At 37.8% G+C, this 24,316-nt stretch overlaps 1 protein-coding gene and 1 long non-coding RNA gene across 2 annotated transcripts; both read left to right on the forward strand.

Annotated features, from left to right (window-relative positions):
- Positions 1-12,990: 12,990 nt before the first annotated feature.
- LOC132619417 (G-type lectin S-receptor-like serine/threonine-protein kinase SD2-5) lies at positions 12,991-21,049 on the forward strand. The gene is made up of 5 exons (XM_060334330.1): positions 12,991-13,174; positions 19,407-19,550; positions 19,919-20,151; positions 20,793-20,987; positions 21,041-21,049. Exons 1-5 carry the CDS (start codon positions 12,991-12,993, stop codon positions 21,047-21,049), a joined length of 765 nt encoding a protein of 254 aa, XP_060190313.1.
- A 403-nt stretch (positions 21,050-21,452) lies between these two features.
- LOC132618841 (uncharacterized) lies at positions 21,453-24,037 on the forward strand. The gene is made up of 3 exons (XR_009574356.1): positions 21,453-21,659; positions 22,784-22,850; positions 23,798-24,037. It is a non-coding gene; the product is annotated as an uncharacterized LOC132618841 (long non-coding RNA).
- Positions 24,038-24,316: the final 279 nt, after the last annotated feature.

A 24,316-nucleotide genomic window follows, 5' to 3' on the forward strand; every position in this document is an offset into this window, starting at 1 on the left:
GAAAGTTCCTTACTTTCTTAATCGCCTAGTGTATTGTTCCCTGTGGGATCGACCCCGACTCATAGTTGGGTAAATTATATTGCATACGACCGTGTACACTTTCTCTTTGAGGAGTGAATTTGGACGTTATTAATTGTAAAGCCTAATATTTCCTATTTGAATTAGGTTAATAAAAGTAGCTGATAAATTTAATGTTAAAATTGATCTTATAAATAAATAATTATGTGTTAAGATTAAAGTGTTTGAAATTAATAACAACTATGTACAACATATTGTTTGGTAAAAAAATATTTATAAGTAATAAGCTATTAAAATGACTAATGTGTCCTTAACGTTATTTACAAAAATTATAAATTAAAAAATATACATGTATAAGGAGAGCACACAATTCTTTCAGTATTTAATTATTTCAACAACTATAAATAGAAAAAGTAAGAAATATGGATGGATCGCCTCTTTCTAAGACAATATAGAATTTCGGCCGTTTGAGGGCAGCCCGGTGCATTAAGCTCCCGCTATGCGCGGGATTTGGAAAAGGGTCAGACTATAAGGGTCTATTGTAAAGCCTAATATTTCCTGTTGAATTAGGTTAATAAAAGTAGCTGATGAATATTTAATGTTAAAATTAATCTTTATAAATAAATAATTATGTGTTAAGATTAAAGTGTTTGAAATTAATACAACTATGTACAACTTATTGTTTGGTAAAAATATATTTATAAGTAATAAGTTGTTAAAATGACTAATGTGTCCTTAACGTAATTTACAAAAATTATAAATTAAAAAATAAACATGTATAAGGAGAGCACACAATTCTTTCAGTATTCAATTATTTCAACAACTATAAACAGAAAAAGTAAGAAACATGATGGATTGCCTCTTTCTAAGACAATAGAATTTCAGCCGTTTGAGGGCAGCTCGGTGCACTAAGCTCCTGCTATGCGCGGGATTCGGGAAAGGGTCACACCACAAGGGTCTATTGTAAAGCCTGATATTTCCTGTTTGAATTAGGTTAATAAAAGTAGCTGATAAATATTTAATGTTAAAATTGTTCTTATAAATAAATACTCATGTGTTAAGATTAAAGTGTTTGAAATTAATAACAACTATGTACAACATATTGTTTGGTAAAAAAAATATTTATAAGTAATAAGCTATTAAAATGACTAATGTGTCCTTAACGTTATTTACAAAAATTATAAATTAAAAAATATGCATGTATAAGGAGAGCACACAATTTTTCAGTATTCAATTATTTCAACAACTATAAACAGAAAAAGTAAGAAATATGGATGGATTGCCTCTTTCTAAGACAATAGAATTTCAGCCGTTTGAGGACAGCCCGGTGCACTAAGCTTCTGCTATGTGCGGGATTCGGGAAAGGGTCACACCACAAGGGTCTATTGTAAAGCCTAATATTTCTTGTTTGAATTAGGTTAATAAAAGTAGCTGATAAATATTTAATGTTAAAATTGGTCATATAAATAAATAATTATGTGTTAAGATTAAAGTGTTTGAAATTAATAACAACTACGTACAATATATCGTTTGGTCAAAGGAATGTTTATAAGTAATACGCTATCAAAATGACTAATGTGTTCTTAACATTATTTACAAAAATTATAAATTAAAAAATACATGTATAAGGAGAGCACACAATTCTTTCAGTATTCAATTATTTCAACAACTATAGACAAAAAAAGTAAGAAATATGGATGGATTGCCTCTTTCTAAGACAATAGAATTTCAGCCGTTTGAGGGCAGCCCAGTGTACTAAACTGTAACACCTCGTAGCTTCGGGCGAAGGTTGACTCATAAGATGATAATATAATGGAACCAATATGAGGGTTGTAGGAAGTGTTTTGAAAACTAATCAAGTCATAAGAAATGTCTTTGGGCAAAGCAAAGTTGGAAGCCACTCTACGGGGCATGTTTGCAAGTGAGTTTATAAAAGGTCTTACTTCCAACGACCATAACCCCTTTATTAATTAGGAATTTGGGAAAACTGCCTTAATGAAAGTTGTAGCCCTTCGAAATAGATTTCCAACGGTATATTATGGGTCTTGAACAGAGCTATGTACAAGATGTTATGCCTATTTTACCGAACACTGTGCAAAACCGACACATGCCGCTTGTGAGGGCGCGTGCGGGCGCGTGCGATGGCCCCGCGTCGCGGGCCGATCGTACAAAAACATCCTCTCTGAATATTAACCTGCAGGGGGTCGCGCGATGCGCGTGCGTCGCGGACCCAACGCATAAAAGGTCGGGTTTCGGGTCAAAAGTCGGGTTTACGCGTTTTAAGTTATATTTAAGATTTGGGGTTTATTTCCCCAACACCCCATTCACGAAAAATTACCCTGAAGTCAGGAAGAACAAGTCCCAAGCCTCAAGAACCCTACAAGGTAAGTTTTATCATGATTCTAGGTTGAATTCAAGTTCCTAATCCCTTTCTAACTTGAGTAAACCCTTCCAACTCAATTCTAATATATATACTCTAATAATCTAAGCAAGAAATCATTGTTCCTAAACTAGGGTTTTCAAGAAAACCCATCCCAAGGTTCAAGAATTCAAGACTTTGGAATTCTTCTTCAAAGATTCAGACTTTTCTTCAAGTTTTGGAGCGATTAAGGTATGTAGAGTTACTATCTACGTGTGGGAACATCATTGTTCTTCCCCACACCTCATAATCCATAAATTATGATTCTTTACGAAAACTAGGGTTTCTATACCATGTTCATGATAACCCTAGGTCCATGTCCATGATTATATTATGTATGAATTGTTATAATTCCATCATTTAGTTCTTAATATTTCTTTATGATTATTAAGAATCTGTCTGTAATCTATGAAAAATCCATATATCTCATTCCATGGGTTCATGCATGCTAGTTTATGATATATTATGCTATTTTCAAGAAAATACTATACATGTTTTACAAGTTCATGCAAGCAAGCTATAATTTATGATATCCATGTACAAGCAAATTATATTCATGAAAACCATGGGCAACAAATGCCACTTATTTTTACATGTTCTTGATTTTGGGAGCTGCTTTAATTACCGATCGAGGAAGGCTTCAGATAGTCTGAAACTACGTAGCCACCGTAGGATGAGGATCGCTCCACCCATGTCTCGGGCGATCTCTCATAATGACTGGATCCTTTCATATTTTATTAAATCTCATGTTCCGTGGCAAGGACTGAGTGTTCTGCTGGCGGGACGCAAGCACCAGACCATGGATCGGTTATAAGTTATTGCTCTCCCTACTTATAATATTTTTACCATGTTTATATATATATATATATATATATATATATATATATATACGGAAAAGGGCCAAAATTACCCCTGAACTTTGGGAAATAGTTCATCCATATCCTTCGTTATACTTTAGGGCCAATTATACCTTTATCGTTATACTATGGGGTCAATTATACCCTTATGTCTAACAGCTGCCACATGGCATCATCCCAGCCCTTCAAAATTATTTTCCCCTCAAATAATTTTTTACCCACTAAAATAACCCAACCCGACCCGACCCGATTTTTTTTTCTAGCCAAAGTGATACGGACCCAACCCATTACCCCTTAGCTGGAAAATAAATTCGAGTCGGGTTGGGTTATTTTAGTGGGTAAAAAATTATTTGAGGGGAAAATAATTTTGAAGGGCTAGGATGATGCCACGTGGCAGCTGTTAGACATAAGGGTATAATTGACCCCATAGTATAACGGTAAGGGTATAATTGATCCTAAAGTATAACGAAGGGTATGGATGAACTATTTTCAAAAATTCAGGGGTAATTTTGGCCCTTTTCATATATATATATATATATATATATATATATATATATATATATATATATATATAGGTATGTATTCATGTTCATGACCAGGTTTCAGTTCCTATCATTATTATTTCATGTCCCAAGTTATTTCTTTCAGTTGCTTTACATACCAATACATTCAATGTGCTGACGTCCCCTTTCTATTACCCTGGGGGCCTGCATTTCACGATGCAGGTATTGATTGACAGGACAACAGATTTGCTCGTTAGTGCATTGCTCGTATCAGCTTTTGGTGAGCCCCATCTCATTCGGGGTTGTGTCTTTACTTCTATTTATGTCAGTTATGCATCTAAGGTATGCTGGGGGCCTTGTCCCAGTAAGTATGTTTTCTAATCAGACTCATGATAGAGGTTTTCATAGACTAGACAAGTTAGTTATGTTATGTCAGACATTCGGAGTCGTATAGCCATTTTGGCTCATTCATGTTATTTCCGCACTCATGTTTAAACAAGTATTTTTATTAAGTATTATGACTTACTATGTTTTATAAAGGATCGTAATGCATTCACGTTATATTCCGCTCATGTTATGCCTCATGATGATTCAGCAAGCCATGTGGTTCGCTCGGTCACATGCAGTAAGGCACCGAGTGCCATGTTTTCGCCCAGGCCATGGTTCGGGGCGTGACAAAAAGTCAAAAAGGTAATGCTTCCACACTCTAATCATTCATAATAGTGAATTGATGGGTTCTTGGGAGAATAGTAAACGGGTTTAGTAAAGAGAATTACACGAACTATAGTAGGGTTTTGGATCGTTGACTTGAGATTGTTATAATCATATGGGTGATGGAGAATGATGTTAATTACACCCAATTGAGATTGTAGAATCACCTAGAAGTAATAGAATGGGAATTGGGTGAGGAAATCACCATTAATGGAGATTGTGGAGCTTTATGCCCACTAAGTATTTGATAAAATGCTTAGATGACTAAAAGCATGGATATTATTGCTAATATAGAATCCCTTTGACTTGTATTGATATAGATCAGAGTTGAAAGGGTTGACGAACATTGTATTACGCTCAAAGGCTGGAATTAAGGTATGTGAGGCTAACTCTCTACGTTAGGGAATGTTCATGATTCTCCCTATGCCTCATTCTTCATACTTGTCAGTAATTTGACTCAGAATACAGTTTAGCCCTAGTTTTATGATATGTTGTAGAACTGTTATCTTCTAAGGTTGCAGTTACAGAATTCGTTCATGGTTATCAATTCGAATATCATGAACTCAGCACGTAATCTTTATAGACTTATGTATTGTTACCACATGAGTCTCAGTCTAGAAATTCAGTATGCTCAGAAACAGTCAGTGTTTTCAATTCAGTCTAGCATATCTATTTCAGTTCAGCATTGTTCATTGTTGTTATGGTCTCAGTCCTTATTAATTAACCATAATTATACATATGTGATTTTGCCCGAGGGCACAGCACAAGCTTGTGTATTCGTATACATGGCCGAGGCCATTGACTGACGCACTACTAGGCCGAGGCCATAGCGTGCATTTATTATTGGGCCGAGGCCCCACATATACAAACACAGATAATACAAATGATTCAGATACCGAGCAGGGAGTATTCACATCTCTACTTCCTTGTTATTACAGTTACAGTTATCAGTTTCAGTAGTTTATTGTTTCAGTTGCCTTACATACCAGTACAATTCAAATGTGCTGATGTCCCTTTTATTGCTTGGGGGCCTGCATCTCGCGATGCACGCAACGATATACAGGTTGACGACCCAGCTCTTTAGGAGTGCACGTATCAGCTACTGGTGAGCCCCAAATTCCTTCGGGGCCTTATCAGCTGTCTAATTATTTCAGTTTATAGACAACTCTATTATTCAGTATTCTTAGAGGCTTCATAGACACAGTTCGGACAGTCAGATATTTATTATGTTAGCCTTGTTGGCAGTTGTTCAGTCGTTTTGGTTTAGCCATGTTGGCTACGTTAAGATATTTCAGATTGTCTAAGTATTTCCGCATTATAATATTTCAGTCAGACTTTTAGTTAATCAACATGTTTTAGTTTTATTTCATAAATTAGTTATGTTTGGTATCACATGTTGATTCAGCCAGCCAGTTGGTTCGCTCGGTCACATACAGTCAGGCACCGGGTGCCGTGTTACGTCCAGGCCCAGGTTCGGGGCGTGACAAAGCTTAGTATCAGAGCCCTAGGTTCAAGTGTCTTAGGAAGTCTATGAAGCCGTGTCCAGTGAGGTCTCTTTTATATGTGTGAGGGCCCCACACATATAAACAGTTGACCACCAAGACATTCAGGATTGTCTCATTTCTTTCTACTCTAGATCGTGCCATGTCTTAGAGTAATAAGTAACCTTCTCTTCCAATCGAATTATGTACGTTTCGAATGCGCAGGCGACGAACAGATAATTCAAGGTCCCAGTAAGGAAGTTTACCCATAGGGGGTACAATTGTGAAGTACTTGCTTGTAACAAATGAGACTTGAGGTGTTATTGAAAGGTGAATAAAGTGTAAGTTGCCCGAGAAAGGGTGTTGTATAATGAATGGGAAGTTGAATAATAATGATGTTCTTGAGAAAGGAAAATGGGATACAACAGGGAGAGGATATCAGAGAAATTAGAAAAGGAGCTAAGTCTGTAGGAAACGTAAATCATGGAGGATCTCAAGGAGGTGGGGGTGGATAGTTTTCTACCGGAAGCTATCAGGACCCACTCCATCTGCAGCTAGTACACTAGTCTCGAGGTCTAGATAAAATCAAAAAGGTCAGTTACGCTAGAAACAGAGTTTAAGAGCACCAGCCTCTCAATGACATACCAGTGTGAGCCACAGAAAGTTTTCAGAATCTTATGTGTAACAAGTGTTATAGGAGACACCAAGGGGTGTATCGTTTGGGGCCTTGATATGTGTTTCGATGGCTCCTCTTAATTCTCAAGCCCAGTCAGCTTGCAATACAACTAAGCCTGGTATTTAAGTTCTCAGTTAAGACTGCTTGGATGGTTCAGCAGTTCGTCAGGACAAAGAGGCACCCCAGTTATCACCACAGATGAAATTCTCGTACGAACTATGCCTGTTAATAAAAGATATGTGTATGAAATAAGAACCATGAGCAGACGATATTAATTTTCGGGAATGATTTTAGTTTGTTTAAGTTTAGTCAGATCAGAGTTAGAGAGTACGATGGTTGTAAGCTGCTATAAGAAGTAATTATTATTATGAGATAAGGAAGAAGTGACAGTTCTCTCTTAAGCTATGTGAGCAAGTGTTTACCCCAGATGTGTATAGTCTGATATGATTTTGAAGTGTATAGAAAGTTAGGTTTATTTTTTCCAATCTTTCATATAAGATAGATGAAAGTTTGTTAAGTGTGATCCATAGTTTAGAAAAGATAGTATACAACCATAGAATAGCGTCAGATGATGAGGGAGAATTAGAAATAACTTAGTTTATTTAGAGAAGAATAAGAACATATGAAGCTAGCAGGTGATTAACTAGAAAAATAGTAAGTAAGGTTTGAGTAGATACAATGCATTAGCAATTTCAGCAGAACTATTAGAAATATGATTTGATTTCCTTATTCAGATGAACACCTTAAGTGGGTGACAGTTCGGATACATCCGAATGTGTGTTAGAAACCAAGGGTTTAAGTTAAGTTCAGAGTAGAGTGATTAGTGGAAGAAGAAATCAGCTAAGTCGTAAGAGAGCAAACTACAGAAGAATAGCCTTTAAGAGTTGTCAAAAGGGGTTGTCCTAAGATTTACAGTGTGAGCAGAGTTAAGTCGTTAAGATAGAGTATGCCAGTTATGAATACAGTAGCAACCCATTCATTTAAGTAATTTAGTTTTTCCCAATGAGAAATTGCTCAGAAGTGAGTCGAAAAAAAAAAGAGTCGTCAGTGTTGTAGAGTACAAAGGAATTACAGAAGATAAGGACTGTTAATTGGATCCCATCAAAAAAGAAGAATTTGTAAGTATAAGATGTTAGCCTTGGTCTAAGGGAGAGATGCATAAATCGCCAGTAAGTCCAGTTAGATAATTGAAGACCCGAAGGGTTAGTATGAGATATGAAAAACCTTAGTTCAGTTAGGTTGGCATAATGAGATAGTCTCCATAAGGAATATGCCTCAACTTAGAGAAAACCTGAAATGAGCAGAATGATCGTCGAACGAATCGTGTCAAGTTCAATTATTATCGATTAGGCGATCACAGAAAAGCTATAAGATCATGCCTAGTTATGGGCCACAAGGGTAGTGCCATTGCACGTGACTCTAATCTTTAAGGTGTTAGTCAAAGACTTTGCCCACAACAGTACTATGAGTATTTTAGGAAGTATCTCAGAAAAAAAATCAAGTATGGGAAGTACAGCTCATGATTTAGGCAGACAAGAGAACTATAGTGAAAGAAGTTCACCGCTTATCCAAGCTAGGAATTCGACTTTCAGACTCCGAAGTGGGTGGAGTTATTGCCCAGAACATGGCATTCCTGCTTAGTCATCAAAGTTAGAGAGAAGCAGTTTGGTGATTCCTACTTGCTGTAGATGAAAGAGGGAATTCACGAACAGAAAGCCTTAGCTTTTGAACAAAGGGGAGATAATGGTACCTTGAGATACCGAGGCAAATTATGCGTTCTACATGTAGATGGACTCAGAGAGATAATTATGTCAGAAGCTCACCATTCTAGGTCTACCTCGTTCAGCTAGGAGGCATGATTTAATTTGGGTGATTGTTGACAGACTTACGAAGTCAACACACTTCTTGCTAGTTAAGACCACAGATTGAATAGAAGATTATGCCAAGTCATATGTTAATGAAATTTCTAGATTGTATAGGACCCTAGTGTCCATTATTTCAGATCATGGTGCCCAGTTCACAGCAAATTTCTGGAGATCATTTCAGAAAGGATTGGGTACTAGGGTTAACCTCAGCACAACTTTTCATCCGCAGCCCGATGATTAGACAAATACACTATTCAAATCTCATGTTATAATATTCATGCCATTCCAGTACTCAATTAATCCAGTATTCAGTCAGCTTAGTATTCAGTTAGTTCAATAGACATTCAGTTCAGTATCTCAGCAATTCAGTAATCATGTATTCATTCAGTTTAGTAAGCATGTGTCATTGATTTCAATGGTAATTGGGATGACCACCTGCCTCTTATTGAGTTTACTTACAAAAATAATTACCATGCTAGTATTGGGATGGCACAGTTTGAAACCCCTTTTGAGTGAAGGTGCAGATCACCGATTGGTTAGTTTAAAATTGGGGAAGCAGAATTGTTAGGACCAGATTTGGTCTATCAGGCTATGGAGAAGGTCAAGTTGATTTAGGAGCGTTTGAAAATGACTCAGAATTGCCAGAAGTCTTACACAAATGTGAGACAGAGAGATTTAGAGTTTGAAGTTAATGACTGGGTATTTCTTAAGCCCTCACCTATGAAGGGTATCATGAGATTTGGTAAGAAGGGGAAGTATAGTCCCGCCATATTGGACCATATAGAATCCAACGAAAGGTTGGTCAATTGGATTATAAGCTTGAGTTTCCACATGACTTGATTATTGTGCATCTAGTGTTTCATGTGTCCATGTTGAGAAAGTGTGTGGGAGACCCGTCATTGGTTGTCCCGACTGATAGCATAACAGTCAATGATAATTTGACTTATGAAGAAGTCCCAGTGAAAATACTTGATCGCCATGTTCGCAAATTGAGGACTGAGGAGGTAGCCTCAGTAAAGGTTTTGTGGCGAAGTCAGAAAGTTGAAGAGGCTACATGGGAAATCGAAGAAGACATGCAGTCCAGCTATCCCTATCTCTTTGAAGAATCAGCAGAAACCGGTGAAGGTATTGTACCTTCCCCTCTCAGATCTTTCCTTCTACAGTTTCTACATTATCAATATTCAGCCTGTTAGACAGTCAGCTTAGTAGTTGTTCAGTTCAACAGATAATTCAGTTCAGACCTTTTTCAGTTCAGTTTTCATGTGCTCATGTCAGTTAGTGTGCACATGTCTCGGAAGTCACTCTTTATCAGAATCCATCATTCGAGGACGAATGATCCCAAGGGGGAGATAATGTAACACCCCGTATCGTTAGAGTTCTATTGGAAAAAAACTGAAGGGTTGAACGTTTTGCGAAAATAGTTGACAGGCCTACTTCGGGCAGCCATAACTCCTTGATTAGTTGGGAATTTGGGAAAGTACCCTTAATGAAAGTTGTAATACGTAGAAATACCTTTCTAACAATATATGGACCAGGTCAATCAGAGGTCGGAGCAAGGAGATATGATCGTCTACATATGGCTAATAGTAAGACACTTAAAATTCTATAGAATCGGCTAAGTTTTCGATTCGTCTGCCTTCCAGTAAAAGTTTGTGAAAGTCCGTTGGGAATTTGAGGAAACTTAAAACATGAAAGTTGTAGCCTTTTGAAATATCTTTTCAACGGTATATTGTGGAGCCCAAACAGAGCTGTGTATAGGAAGTTATGTCCATTTTACCGAACACTGTGCAGGACCGACACAGGTCTGTTGAGAGGGCGCGTGCGGGCGCGTGCGCTGGCCCTGCGTCGCACGCCGATCGTACAAAAACCCCCTTTCTGAATATTGACCTGCAGATGGTCGTGCGTTGTATGTGCGTCGCGGTCCCATTGCATAACAGGCCGGGTTTCGGGTCAAAAGTTGGAATTTCGCGTTTTAAGTTATATTTAAGCTTGGGGTTTATTTTCCTAACACCCCTAGTCACGAAAAATTACCCTAAAGTCAGAGAGAACAAATCCCAAGCCTCAAGAACCCTACAAGGTAAGTTTTATCATGATTCTAGATTGAATTCAAGTCCCTAATCTCTTTCTAACTTGAGTAATCCCTTCTAATTGATAGAGTTGTGAGTGGAACATTATTGTTGGGCGTGGAAACCCTAGAACTTGAATTCAAGAGGATTGAACGTCAAAAAGGTAATGCTTCTACACTCTAATCATTCATAATAGTGAATTGATGAGTTCTTGGGAGAATAGTAAATGGGTTTAGTAAAGAGAATTACACGAACTATAGTAGGGTTTTGGATCGTTGACTTGAGATTGTTATAATCATATGGGTGATGGAGAATGATCCTAATTACACCCAATTGAGATTGTAGAATCACCTAGAAGTAATAGAATGGGAATTGGGTGAGGAAATCACCATTAATGGAGATTGTGGAGCTTTATGCCCACTAAGTATTTGATAAAATGCTTAGATGACTAAAAGCATGGATATTATTGCTAATATAGAATCCCTTTGACTTGTATTGATATAGATCAGAGTTGAAAGGGTTGACGAACATTGTATTACGCTCAAAGGCTGGAATTAAGGTATGTGAGGCTAACTATCTACGTTAGGGAATGTTTATGATTCTCCCTACGCCTCATTCTTCATACTTGTCAGTAATTTGACTCAGAATACAGTTTAGCCCTAGTTTTATGATATGTTGTAGAACTGTTATCTTCTAAAGTTGCAGTTACAGAATTCGTTCATGGTTATCAATTCGAATATCATGAACTCAGCACGTAATCTTTATAGACTTATGTATTGTTACCATACGAGTCTCTGTCTAGAAATTCAGTATGCTCAGAAACAGTCAGTGTTTTCAATTCAGTCTAGCATATCTATTTCAGTTCAGCATTGTTCATTGTTGTTATGGTCTCAGTCCTTATTAATTAACCATAATTATACATATGTGATTTTGCCTGAGGGCACAGCACAGTCTTGTGTATACGTATACATGGCCGAGGCCATTGACTGACGCACTACTAGGCCGAGGCCATAGCGTGTATTTATTATTGGGCCGAGGCCCCACATATACAAACAAAGATAATACAAATGATTCAGATACAGAGCAGGGAGTATTCATATCTCTACTTCCTTGCTATTACAGTTACAGTTATCAGTTTCAGTATTTTATTACTTCAATTGCCTTACATACCAGTACAATTCAAATGTGCTGATGTCCCTTTTATTGCTTGGGGGCCTGCATCTCGCGATGCAGGCAACGATATACAGGTTGACGACCCATCTCTTTAGGAGTGCACGTATCAGCTACTGGTGAGCCCCAAATTCCTTCGGGGCCTTGTCAGCTGTCTAATTATTTCAGTTTATAGACAACTCTATTATTCAGTATTCTTAGAGGCTTCATAGACACAGTTTGGACAGTCAGATATTTATTATGTTAGCCTTGTTGGCAGGTTTTCAGTCGTTTTGGTTTAGCCATGTTGGCTACGTTCAGATATTTCAGATTGTCTAAGTATTTCCGCATTTTAATATTTCAGTCAGACTTTTAGTTAATCAACATGTGTTAGTTTTATTTTATAAATTAGTTATGTTTGGTATCACATGTTGATTCAGCCAGCCAGTTGGTTCGCTCGGTCACATACAGTCAGGCACCGGGTGCCGTGTTACGTCCAGGCCCAGGTTCAGGGCGTGACAAAGCTTGGTATCAGAGCCCTAGGTTCAAGTGTCTTAGGGAGTCTATGAAGCCGTGTCCAGTGGGGTCTCTTTTATATGTGTGAGGGCCCCTACACATATAAACAGTTGACCACTAAGACTTTCAGGATTTGTCTCATTTCTTTCTGCTCTAGATCGTGCCATGAAGCTTAGAGCAATAAGTAACTTCTCTTCCTATCGAATTACGTACGTTTCGAATGCGCAGGCGACGAAGAGGTAATTCAAGGCCCAACTGAGGTTGATTATCCATAGGGGTACAAATGTGAAGTACTTTCTAGTAATGAATGAGACTTGAGGTGTTATTGAAAGGTGAATAAAATGTAAGTTGCCCTAGAAAGGTCGTTGTATAATGAATGGGAAGTTGAATAATAATGATGTTCTTGAGAAAGGAGAATGGGATACAACAGGGAGAGGATATCAGAGAAATTAGAAAAGGAGCTAAGTCTGCAGGAAACATAAATCATGGAGGATCTCAAGGAGGTGGGGGCAGACAGTTTTCTACCGGAAGCTATCAGGACCCACTCCATCTGCTGCTAGTGCACTAGTCTTGAGGTCTAGATATGATCAAAAAGGCCAGTTCAGCTAGAAACAAATTTTAAGAGCACGCCTTTCAGTGACATACCAGTGTGAGCCATAGAAGTTTTCAGAATCTTATGTGCAACAAGTGTTATAGGAGACACCAAGGGGTGTATCGTTTGGGGCCTTAATGTGTGTTTCGGTGGCTCCTCTTAGTTCTCAAGCTCAGTCCGGTTGTAATACAGCCAAGCCTGATATTTCAGTTCTCAGTGAAGACTGCTTGGAAGCTTCAGCAGGTCGTCAGGATAAAGAGGCATCCCCAGTTATCACCACAGATAAAATTTTTGTACGAACTGTGCCTGTTAAGAAAAGAGGTATGTATGAAATAATAACCATGAGCAGACGATATTAAATTTTCGAGAATGATTTTAGTTTGTTTAAGTTAGTCAGATCAGAGTTAGAGAGTACGATGGTTATAAGTTACTATAAGAAGTAATTATTATTATGATATAAGAAGATGTGACAGTTCTCGCTTAAGCTATGTGAGTAAGTGTTTATCCCAGAAGTGTATAGTCTGATACGATTTTGAAGTGTATAGAAAATTTGGGTTCAGTTGTTCCAATCTTTCGTATAAGATAGATGAAAGTTTGTTAAGTGTGATCCATAGTTCAGAAAAGATAGTATGCAACCATAGAATAGCGTCAGATGATGAGGGAGAGTTAGAAATAACTTAGGTTATTCAGAGCAAAATAAGAAAATATGAAGCTAGTAGGTGATTAACAGAAAAATAGTAAGTAAGTTTTGAGTAGATACAATGCATTAGCAATTTCAGCAGAACTAGTAGAAGTATGATATGATTTCCTTAGTTAGATGAACATCTTAAGTGGGTGACAGTTCGGATACATCCTGAATGTGTGTTAGAAACTAAGGGCTTAAGTTAAGTTCGGAGTAGAGTGATTAGTGGAAGAAGAAATCAACTAAGTCGTAAGAGAGCAAACTACAGAAGAATAACCTTTAAGAGTTGTCAAAAAGGGGTTGTCCTAAGATTTACAGTGTGAGCAGAATTATGTCGTTAAGATGGAGTATGCCAGTTATGAATGCAGTAGCAACCCGTTCATGTAAGTAATTTAGTTTTTCCCAATGATAAATTGCTCAGAAGTGAGTCGAAAAAAAAAGAGTCGTCAGTGTTGTAGAGTACAAAGGAATTACAGAAGATAAGGAATGTTAATTGGATCCCATCAAAATGCCTTTCATAGGCGAAACTTTCAGGAACACCCAATCATCAACTTGGAACTCCAAGTGTCTGCGCCGCATGTCCGAATAGGACTTTTGGCGACTCTGAGCCGTCTTCAAACGCTCTTGAATCAACTTGACTTTCTCCATAGCCTGATAGACCAAGTCTGGCCGTAGCAACTCTGTTTCACCAACTTCAAACCAACCAATTGGCGATCTACATCTCCGCCCATACAAGGCCTCAAACAGTGCCATATGGATACTAGAGTAGTAACTGTTATTATAAGAAAACTCAATGAGAGGCAAATGGTCATCCCAATTACCTTTGAAATCTAGGACACATGCTCTCAACATGTCCTCAAGAGTCTGAATAGTGTGCTCTGCCTGTCCATCTGTCTGAGGATGAAAAGCTGTGCTGAGGTTCACCCTTGTGCCCAATCCTTTCTGAAAGGATTTCCAAAAGTTCGCAGTAAACTGAGCACCACGGTCTGAAATTATGGACAAAGGAGTCCCATGCAATCGGATGATTTCTTGAATATATAACTTGGCATAATCTTCTGCCGAATCTGTAGTCTTCACTGGTAAGAAGTGAGCTGACTTGGTAAGTCGATCTACAATCACCCAAATCGAATCATGCTTTCGAAAAGAGCGAGGTAAACCTGTTATGAAATCCATGTTTATCATCTCCCATTTCCAGACGGGAATGTCTATGTTCTGAGCTAACCCACCTGGCCTTTGGTGTTCGACTTTCACTTGCTGGCAATTTAGACACTTAGCCACAAAATCTGCTACATTCTTCTTCGTGTCATTCCACCAATAAATCTCCTTAAGATCATGATACATCTTTGTGGAACCTGGGTGAATGGAATACCTGGAATTATGGGCTTCAGACATAATCTGATCTCTGAGCCTATCTATGTCTGGAACGCATAGTCTGCCTCTGTACCTCAAAGTACCATCATCCCCCCCTTGTTCAAAGGTCGTAGTCTTGTGTTTGTGAATTCCCTCCTTCAGCTGTAACAGGCAGGGATCACTAAACTGTTTTTCTTTCACTTCGGCTACTAAGGAGGATTCAGCCCTGTTCTGAACAACAACTCCACCATCTCCAGAGTCTAGAAGTCGAACTCCTAGGCTTGCTAAGCGGTGGAATTCCTTTGTCATAGTTCGCTTGTCTGCCTCGACATGAGCTAAACTTCCCATGGAACGCCGACTGAGAGCATCGGCTACAATATTCGCCTTCCCTGGATGATAGAGAATATCCACATCATAGTCCTTAAGCAATTCGAGCCATCTTCTCTGCCTAAGATTCAACTCTCTTTGCTTGAAAATATATTGCAGGATTTTATGATCGGTGAAAATATCCACATGTACTCCATACAAGTAGTGCCGCCATATCTTGAGTGCAAAAACCACAAGCTGCTAACTTTAAGTCACGGGTTGGATAATTCTTCTCATGAGTCTTAAGTTGTCTAGACGCATAAGCAACAACCTTACCATGCTGCATTAAAACACATCCGAGACCAACTCCCGAAGCATCGCAATAAACAACGAATCCCTCGGTTCCCTCTGGTAGTGTCAAAACTAGAGCAGAAGTCAATCTCTTCTTCAACTCTTCTTCAACTCTGCTCACATACATCTGACCATTGGAATTTGACTTTCTTCTGAGTCAACTTAGTCAACGGAGCTGAGATAGAGGAAAATTCCTCAACAAAACGCCTATAATAACCTGCCAGACCCAAGAAACTTCTGATGTCTGATGCTGAGGTGGGTCTGGGCCAGTTCTTAACAGCGTCAATTTTCTGAAGGTCCACCTTAACACCTTCACCTGAAATCACATGGCCTAGGAATGCCACTGACTTAAGCCAAAACTCGCACTTTGAGAATTTTGCATAAAGCTCACGATCCTTGAGTGTCTGCAACACTATTCTGAGATGCTCTGCATGATCTGTCTCACTACGGGAATACACCAATATGTCATCAATAAACACAATAACGAATAAATCAAGATAAGGCTTGAAGACTCTGTTCATAAGATCCATGAAAGCTGCTGGTGCATTCGTCAACCCAAACGACATGACAAGAAATTCAAAATGACCATAACGGGTTTTGAAAGCGGTCTTCGGAATGTCAACTTCCTTAACCTTTAACTGATGGTAGCCTGATCTGAGGTCAATCTTGGAATAACATTGAGCACCCTGAAGTTGATCAAATAGGTCGTCTATTCTGGGGAGAGGATACTTATTTTTAATGGTGACCTTGTTCAACTGGCGGTAGTCTATACACATACGCTATCAAAATGACTAATGTGTTCTTAACATTATTTACAAAAATTATAAATTAAAAAATACATGTATAAGGAGAGCACACAATTCTTTCAGTATTCAATTATTTCAACAACTATAAACAGAAAAGTAAGAAATATGGATGGATTGCCTCTTTCTAAGACAATAGAATTTCAGCCGTTTGAGGGCAGCCCAGTGCACTAAACTCCTGCTATGTGCGGGATTCGGGGAAGAGCCAGACTGCAAGGATCTATTGTAAAGCCTAATATTTCCTGTTTGAATTAGGTTAATAAAAGTAGCTGATAAATATTTAATGTTAAAATTAATCTTATAAATAAATAATTATATATTAAGATTAAAGTGTTTGAAATTAATAGCAACTAAGTAATCTATTGTTTGGTAAAAAAAATGTTTATAAATAATATGCTATTAAAATGACCAATTTGTCCTTAACGTTATTTACAAAAATTATAAATTATAAATTAAAAAAAATACGTGTATAAGGAGAGCAAGAAACAAAGACAATGTAGTAGAGAGGGAGTTAGGAGTTTTATTTTTAATATGCTGGGAGATCAACTTATGACTTTTAATTATTTTGATTTATATGTGTTTTAGGTATTTACCAAACACATAATGAATTTGACTTGTTAAAAAAAAGAGTAATTTGAGTTTTGTTATACTCTTTAGTGCATATTCAAATTTATCCTAATTTTAGTTAGTTTCTGGATTTAGCATGTCAATAACTTCGATCCCCTAATCAATCTGACCTCATGAGGCGTAAGACACACGCTCTGCCACTTGCAATTTATTGTTCAGGTGGGATTTTTTTAAAATTAAATATGTTTTATGAGATATTCTGTATTGGTGAAGACAACAGCTTAATTCGAATTAAAGTTTAGAGGAGGAAATTCCAAAGTGGGACCTCGGTGCATTTATAAGTGGTTATCTATGGAATGACAGTTGAGATTCGACTAAGTTTTAGAAGGGTGAGGAACATTCCAAATGCTAGGTGAAACATGAATAAGGTTTGTTATTTGAAAGGAAAAGGGCCAAAAATGAACATAAAGTATCTCAAATAGGTCAGTTTTACCATCTTACGTTTTTGGCTCAAAATTAGGGTAAATTTCATGAATGATCACTTAGGGTGTGTTCGGTATGGAGGAAAACATTTTCCGAAAAATGTTTTTCAATTTTTCCATGTTCGTTTGATTAAAAATTTTGAAAAATATTTTCTTTTGGAAAATAAGTTCCTCAAAAATGGGGAAAATGACTTCCCTAATAAAAGTAGGGAAAACAAGTCGAGAAAAGGACCAAAATCATACATAATGTTTGGGTTTGGATCAAAATTATACATATTCTTTCACATGGTGCACTAATAGTACATTATGTTTGCATAAGTGGTGCACTTTTAGTCACAATCCCAAATAAATTTAACGGAAAAGAACAAAAATGCCCCTGAACTTTTAGAAAAGGTATAAAAATACCCTTTATTCATCTATTTTGCTAAAACTACCCCTCAATTCAACTTTTTGAGAATTTATTCCCCTTGACTAACGGACAACACTAATTTTAAAAAAAAAAAAAAAAATTAAATTGCACATGACATTTTATTACTGAAAAATTGATTTATTCTTTTAAAAAGAAATCTGAAAAATCGTTATTTGTAGAATAAGGAAAAATAATTTTTCAACATCCATTTCTTTAAAAAAACAAATGTAGTAAGCCTTTTATATATATATATATATATAAAGAAAAAAGTTAATTTTGTTTTGAAAAAAAAGTTTTGATTTTTTTTTTGGTTTGTTTTTTGCACCACCCCACCCCACTCCTGCCCCACCCTACCCACCCCACCCCCTCCAAAAAAAAAGTAATTTTGTTTTGAAAAAAAAGTTTTGAATATTTTTTATTTTATTTTTGCACCCCCCCCCTCCCCGCCCCGCCCTAAAAAAATTAATTTTGTTTTGAAAAAAAGTTTTAAAATTCTTTTTTGTTTTTTTTTGCACCACCCCCCCCCCCCCCTCCCAAATTAATTTTGTTTTGAAAAAAAAGTTTTGTATATTTTTTTTGGTTTTTTGCTTTTTTGTACCACCCCACCTACCCTGCCCCCACGCCACCCCACACCACCCCTAAAAAAAAAAAAAAGTGAAGGCCTCAACAATTGACGGTTATTTTTTCATTGGCCAATTTGGGATATCTATTCATCATCACTTTGGTCGGAAACTTACGAGACAGAGTATTATCATAATCTCATCTCTAATTTCACAAAATGCGTTTCAAATTGATTTTTTAAGATGCTAAACTTTCATGCTTCTTCAAGTAATAACAACTCAGTGTTGGAATAATCTCATTTCTAAATCTTCAACGCAGCACTGGAACATTGCTCAAAGCCAAAAACTTAATCATTTCTCTCTTTTTTTTTTTTTTTGTTTTTAAATCATGAAGATAAGCAAAACATTTCACAAGCAGAAACAATAGAATATTAAACAAATTTATAGCAACTCCGATACGTAAACCATGAGATTTGTTAGGATCGGGAGTCCGGGATAGTGCGGAATTAGACAAAGCAGTCAATATAAAGACAATAACAAAGATAATAGGAGACAAAGATTTAGCGTGGTTCTGTCAAATTGACCTACATTCACAACCAAAAGAGGAGCAAATTTACTAACACCAACGGATACAAAAGAGAGTACAAACAACAAAAGAGAGTACAAAATTAGAGTAATTAAATACTCTAATATCCCAAAACCTCAAGAGAATAACCTCACAAGATCACTCCAAAGAAGGGTTCACACAAGTGTTTCCCAACACAGCTCTCTTACAAATACTCTCTATAGAAGAACACAAACTCACTAAGTTCTTCTCAAATTGGTGTGTCTACTATGGAAGAGAAACCTTCCACTTATAGTAGCAAATCCTTGGGCTCCAAGTAGTAGTAAGAGAAAAGATTTTCTCACACACAAACTTGCTCTCCAAGAATAAATCAAACTTTGGCTCCAAGAAATACATGTGACCAAGTAAATTGCCACATGCCAAAGAAGGCCACATCTTACAAGATTAAAAAATCATATAATTATAAAATAAAATTTAGAGTTGAGAGAATGGAAGGAGGTGGGTTGCAGGTTGTGGTGGTCAGAGTTGTTCTCTGGTGGTGGTGGTGCAGTGGAGGCAGCGGCAATGGCTAGAGAGGGAAAAATGAGAGAAGAGTTTGTGAGAGAGTTAAGAGAAGTGAAAGGTACTTCATTTTTTTTGGGACGAAAATGGAATGGGATCAGCTGAGTGTAGGGGTGGGCCTGGTATTGTATATACCAATTATCATATCGAAATTGAAAATTTTTATATACCGCTATTTCAGTATTATGATATTTGATACGGTAAGTAGGGCAGCCCGGTGCACTAAGCTCCCGCTATGCGCGGGGTCCAGGGAAGGGCCGGACCACAAGGGTCTATTGTACGCAGGCTTACCTTGCATTTCTGCAAGAGGCTGTTTCCACGGCTCGAACCCGTGACCTCCTGGTCACATGGCAGCAACTTTACCAGTTACGCTAAGGCTCCCCTTCATGATATTTGATACGGTATGTGGTAATTATATACTTTGGTTAGCTTATCTTCATGATGGGTGTAGCCAAAAGATTATTCATTTGGACATTAAACCACAAAACATCCTTTTGGATCAAAATTTCAATGCTAAGATATCTGATTTTGGATTGTCAAAACTAATTGAGAAAGAGAAAAGCAGAGTGGTTACAAGAGTGAGAGGAACACTAGGGTATTTAGTCCCTGAATGGTTGAGGTCAGAAATCACTGAGAAAGTTGATGTGTATGCTTTTGGAATTGTGCTCTTGGAAATTCTCTGTGGGCGAGAGAATTTGCATTTTTTTTTCTCTCCACCCGGACCAACCCGCCGTCTCTGCCTCTTAGATTTAAGGTGGCCCGTAGGTCCTGACACAAGGTTAGAATTCTAGCCCTTCCGGAGTGGTGGACCCCCCCAATTGACACCAACGAGTAAAATCTCCTTGTGCTTCAGGACCCTATAGTAACAACAACGAATGTGCTAAACTATTAGCAGGAGTAGAAATTGCGGCAGTTAAGAAATTGCAGCCTTCCAACTAAGAACTGGCCAATCCATGGGTATACCATGAAGTTACAAAGGTTGTAACCCAGATTCCTATTTCTCAATGATATTCCACAATCAAGACAATTGGCTGAATCCCGTGAAACCATTTCATAGAAGTTCATTGATATCTTCTTTTTATAAAGCAAATCGACTTCGATTCTTGAATAACAAATAGCGCGCCCCTTCACTAGAACGGGCTAGAGATTTTTTCTTTGGACCACATTTCGATTGTTAATACGATATAGAAGGACCGCTACTACAAAGAGTATTACACTTTTATTTTCATAATTAATCGATTTATATGATAAAAGATCATATCTATAACATTTTGGAAACTTATCTTTTTCGGATTGGTCTCAGGCTGATGAAGAAGATTTCCATTTGCTTAGTGTTTTTAGGAGAAAAGCAGAACAAAAGCAGCTCAAGGATTTGGTTGACAAAAACAATGAGGATATGCAACTCCATAGAGAAGCAGTGACAGAAATGATGAGCCTCACCGCATGGTGTCTACAGGGTGATTTCAAAAAGAGGCCATCCATGAAATTGGTGGTTAAGGTACTGGAAGGTTTGGTTTCTGTTGAAACCAACATAGATTGCGATTTCACAAGCCTACCTGAGGTTGGAGCAGGCAACCAACAGAGGGAAACTGTTACGTCCCGTATTTTTATACATTGGGACAACCCGGATTAACTATGATAATTTAAGACCAAGACTATTCCGGGATTTGAAGTCGGGACTTTTGACCATTTGATTTTATTTTGAGACATAAGTTATATATGAAATTGTTGGCATTGAACACTTAGGGAAAATTGGGACCACAATTCATAAAATTGGAATTAAAAAAAATCTTGCCCAAAAATGGCCTTGTAGCCGTGTGGTCCACAAAAAGGTCCCACACATTGTGTGGCCAATTTTAATTGGTCCAACACATTGTGTGGGCCAAGGACATAGAGATATTTTGTGGAGCCTTAAAAGAAGACTTCTAGTTCATCTTTCCTCACTTAACACTTAGAAAGAAATAAAGCCAAGTTGAAGAGCTTCACCATGAAGCTCACGGCCAAGGGTGGAGAAAAACCAACTCCACTTCAAGCCTTCTAAAAATTAATTTTTTGGTTCAAACCCACTATATCGAGGTCCCTAAGTGGCGTGGAAGTATCGTTTGGGTCATCCAACCATTTATTTTGCCCATTTGCAAACCCTAGCCTATTGGGGGATTGAAGAAGAAAGGTGAGCTCTAATCTTGTTTTTGTGTTATAAAGGTTGTATGCATATTGTAGTATGTTAATATGGGTGAAAATCATGAAATATGGGATGTTGGAGTTGGGTTGTGTGATGGGTGTGTTAGCCGTGTAATGTGGGTGTGATTGTGTAAATGGGTGTTGTGATTGAATTGATGAATTAATTGTTTGTAGCGTATTTGATTGTTGTAGAGTGAAGAAATAAATTAGAACCATCTATATGTACAAAGGTGGGTGTGGCCGTACATATGGTCCCAAATGTTTGTCAAAGAATGAATTATTATCGCTTAGCGTCGTAATGGTTATTGTGGTGACTTTTATGTTGGAAATGAGAGTTTAATGCCCGAAATTGATATGGTAAATGTGCGGACTGATTTGGAGAGCTTTGTGCATTGAATGCAATCCTTATATGTGAGAACCATTAACATATGTATATGTGTAGTGTGGACGAATGTGAGTCATATAATATGCCGAAGATCGCATTATTTTCGTTTAAGCGCTTTAGTGTCGTCGTTATGAATTCTAGTGGAAATAAGTGTTTAATGACTTAAGATTGATGTTGTGATTATGCGGGTTGTTTTGAGGCTTGTTGTGCGTTTGACGTAATTCGTATATTTTATGAGAAAGTATATCATTATATTGTGAATTGTTGATACAAAACATGATGTGAAAATGAGGAAAAATGAAAAAAAAAAAAGGGGCTGCTCGGTTAGGGACTGGTTTCGGCCAGCTTGGATATTTTTTTTGGGATCGTTGGAAAAATTATGTGAATGGTTTAGAAGTCCTATAATATTGTGGGAAAGGATTCGGGTTAATAATAGAATGTACGAACGATATCGTGGCTTGAAAGTAAGCCGTTGAATCGAATGTTTGGAAGGTTGTTGAAAGATGTAAAAGAGAGCTATTAATGTTGTTTTGCCTTTCGAATTGATTATCAATGTTACTAGGTTGGTTATTGTGGTTGTTGTTGTTGATTTTGAGCGAGATAAATTCTCGGGATGGCCTATTTACAGGGGAAGTGCTGCCGAATTTTCTGCAGAATTTAATGATTAGTTGGAAAGAATGGCTTAAGTGCCCTTAGCTAATGTTTGGTATTCGTTGGCGTATTTGTAGACCTTGGGGAGCCCGAGGCGTAGATTGGATATTTACTTTAGATTGGCCATCTTGGAGTGCGTACGAGGTATGTAAGGCAACTTCCTTTCTTTTTGGCATGTCTTAGTTTTTCATAGGCTAAATTAGAGCCTTAAGGAAATTCCAAATCCGACAACAGAGCATGTTATGATCCGTATATGTTCTTTGGCATTCTTATGCATGATTTGATGAAATATGAATCTTTATGTATTCGAAATAATTGTTCTCCGAACTTTGCACCCAAAGGGTTTCACTTTAAAGAATTCGTAAATTTGGAATGTCATATCTTTCGTATAAATGCTCGGATTGCTCCAATATTTTTATAAGAGTTTGCATTATGTATAATGAGTATGTTTTCCATAAGCGGGCCCGACTTGGGTAAATTCCCGTCCGTGGGTCCCGCGACTTCCCTTTATGTAATTCGGGAACTTTTGAAAGATTAGTATAACCATTATTTCGATTTTCAAATATGACCATTTTGCTTATGTTTGAATTTATGAAAATGATTTTATGCATATAACTACTCACGATTCTATTCGTGCATTCTGTTATTCCTTTCGCCGAGTCCCAGGCCGGTTCTGTTGTCGTGCGCACTTTGTTATACTCCGGAGTTATGCTGTGTTTATGGTTCACCGAGCTACTCGCAAAAGAGGGTCGGGTTCCACTTATATTTGGTGCTATGCTGTGTATGGCGTTATGTAGTGATGTGATACGTGACGGGGTTACGGAGATTTGAAACTTTCTGGTGTTATGCTGTGTTATGGCGCCATCGACGGGCGGGCGACCATATTCTTCTGTACCCTATGCATGACTTACATGTTTGAAACTAAACATTTTGATATGATTGGATTTGCACTTATGTTCGACACTTCTGTTTCGTTTATGTCTCAGGTTTGTTTTCTGTATATTCTACTTTGCATACTCAGTACATATTTCGTACTGACCCCCCTTTCTTCGCGGGGGGGGGGGGGGGGGGGCTGCGTTTCATGCCCGCAGGTACAGACGCACAGTTTGGTGATTCACCAGTTTAGGACATCCCCTTCTGCTGTTTGGAGTGCTCTTCTCATTTCAGAGCATATAAGTTGGTATATATATTTGTTCGCCGAGTATGTATATATATTTGTTCAGGGGTACGGCGGGGCCCTGTCCCGCCATATGATTCGGTTGTCTGTTTAGAGGTCTGTAGACGTAGTTGTGGGTGTGTGTGCCTACTTCTGTTCCGATGTGTTTGTATGATGCTATTCGTTATGGCAGCCTTGTCGGCGTGCATTTGTATATGTGTTTTGGGCCGTTGTACCAATTGATAGCCTTGTCGGCTTTTGACATATATGATAGCCTTGTCGGTTTTTGACATATTTGATAGCCTTGCTGGCTTTTTGAGATATGTGCATATGTTCGGCGATGTACATTCCGCCGCCTCTTTTGATTCTGATATGATGTTTTGTACGCGCAATCGCGCAAGATAATATTTGTTCCCAACTCTATTTAAAAATGATGGATATGAAATCCGTGTTA

This window comes from Lycium barbarum, chromosome 11, assembly GCF_019175385.1.
Source record: "Lycium barbarum isolate Lr01 chromosome 11, ASM1917538v2, whole genome shotgun sequence".
Classification (NCBI taxonomy): Eukaryota; Viridiplantae; Streptophyta; class Magnoliopsida; order Solanales; family Solanaceae; genus Lycium; species Lycium barbarum.

What these genes read in the sequence shown, in the direction of transcription:
- LOC132619417 (XM_060334330.1), top strand. Translation starts at nt 12,991, where the DNA reads ATGTGTGTTTCGGTGGCTCCTCTTAGTTCTCAAGCTCAGTCCGGTTGT. An exon ending in TGTGCCTGTTAAGAAAAGAG is followed by an intron (nt 13,175 to 19,406) that starts GTATGTATGAAA and finishes AATAAAATTTAG; the next exon opens with AGTTGAGAGAATGGAAGGAG. An exon ending in AGAGTTAAGAGAAGTGAAAG is followed by an intron (nt 19,551 to 19,918) that starts GTACTTCATTTT and finishes TACTTTGGTTAG; the next exon opens with CTTATCTTCATGATGGGTGT.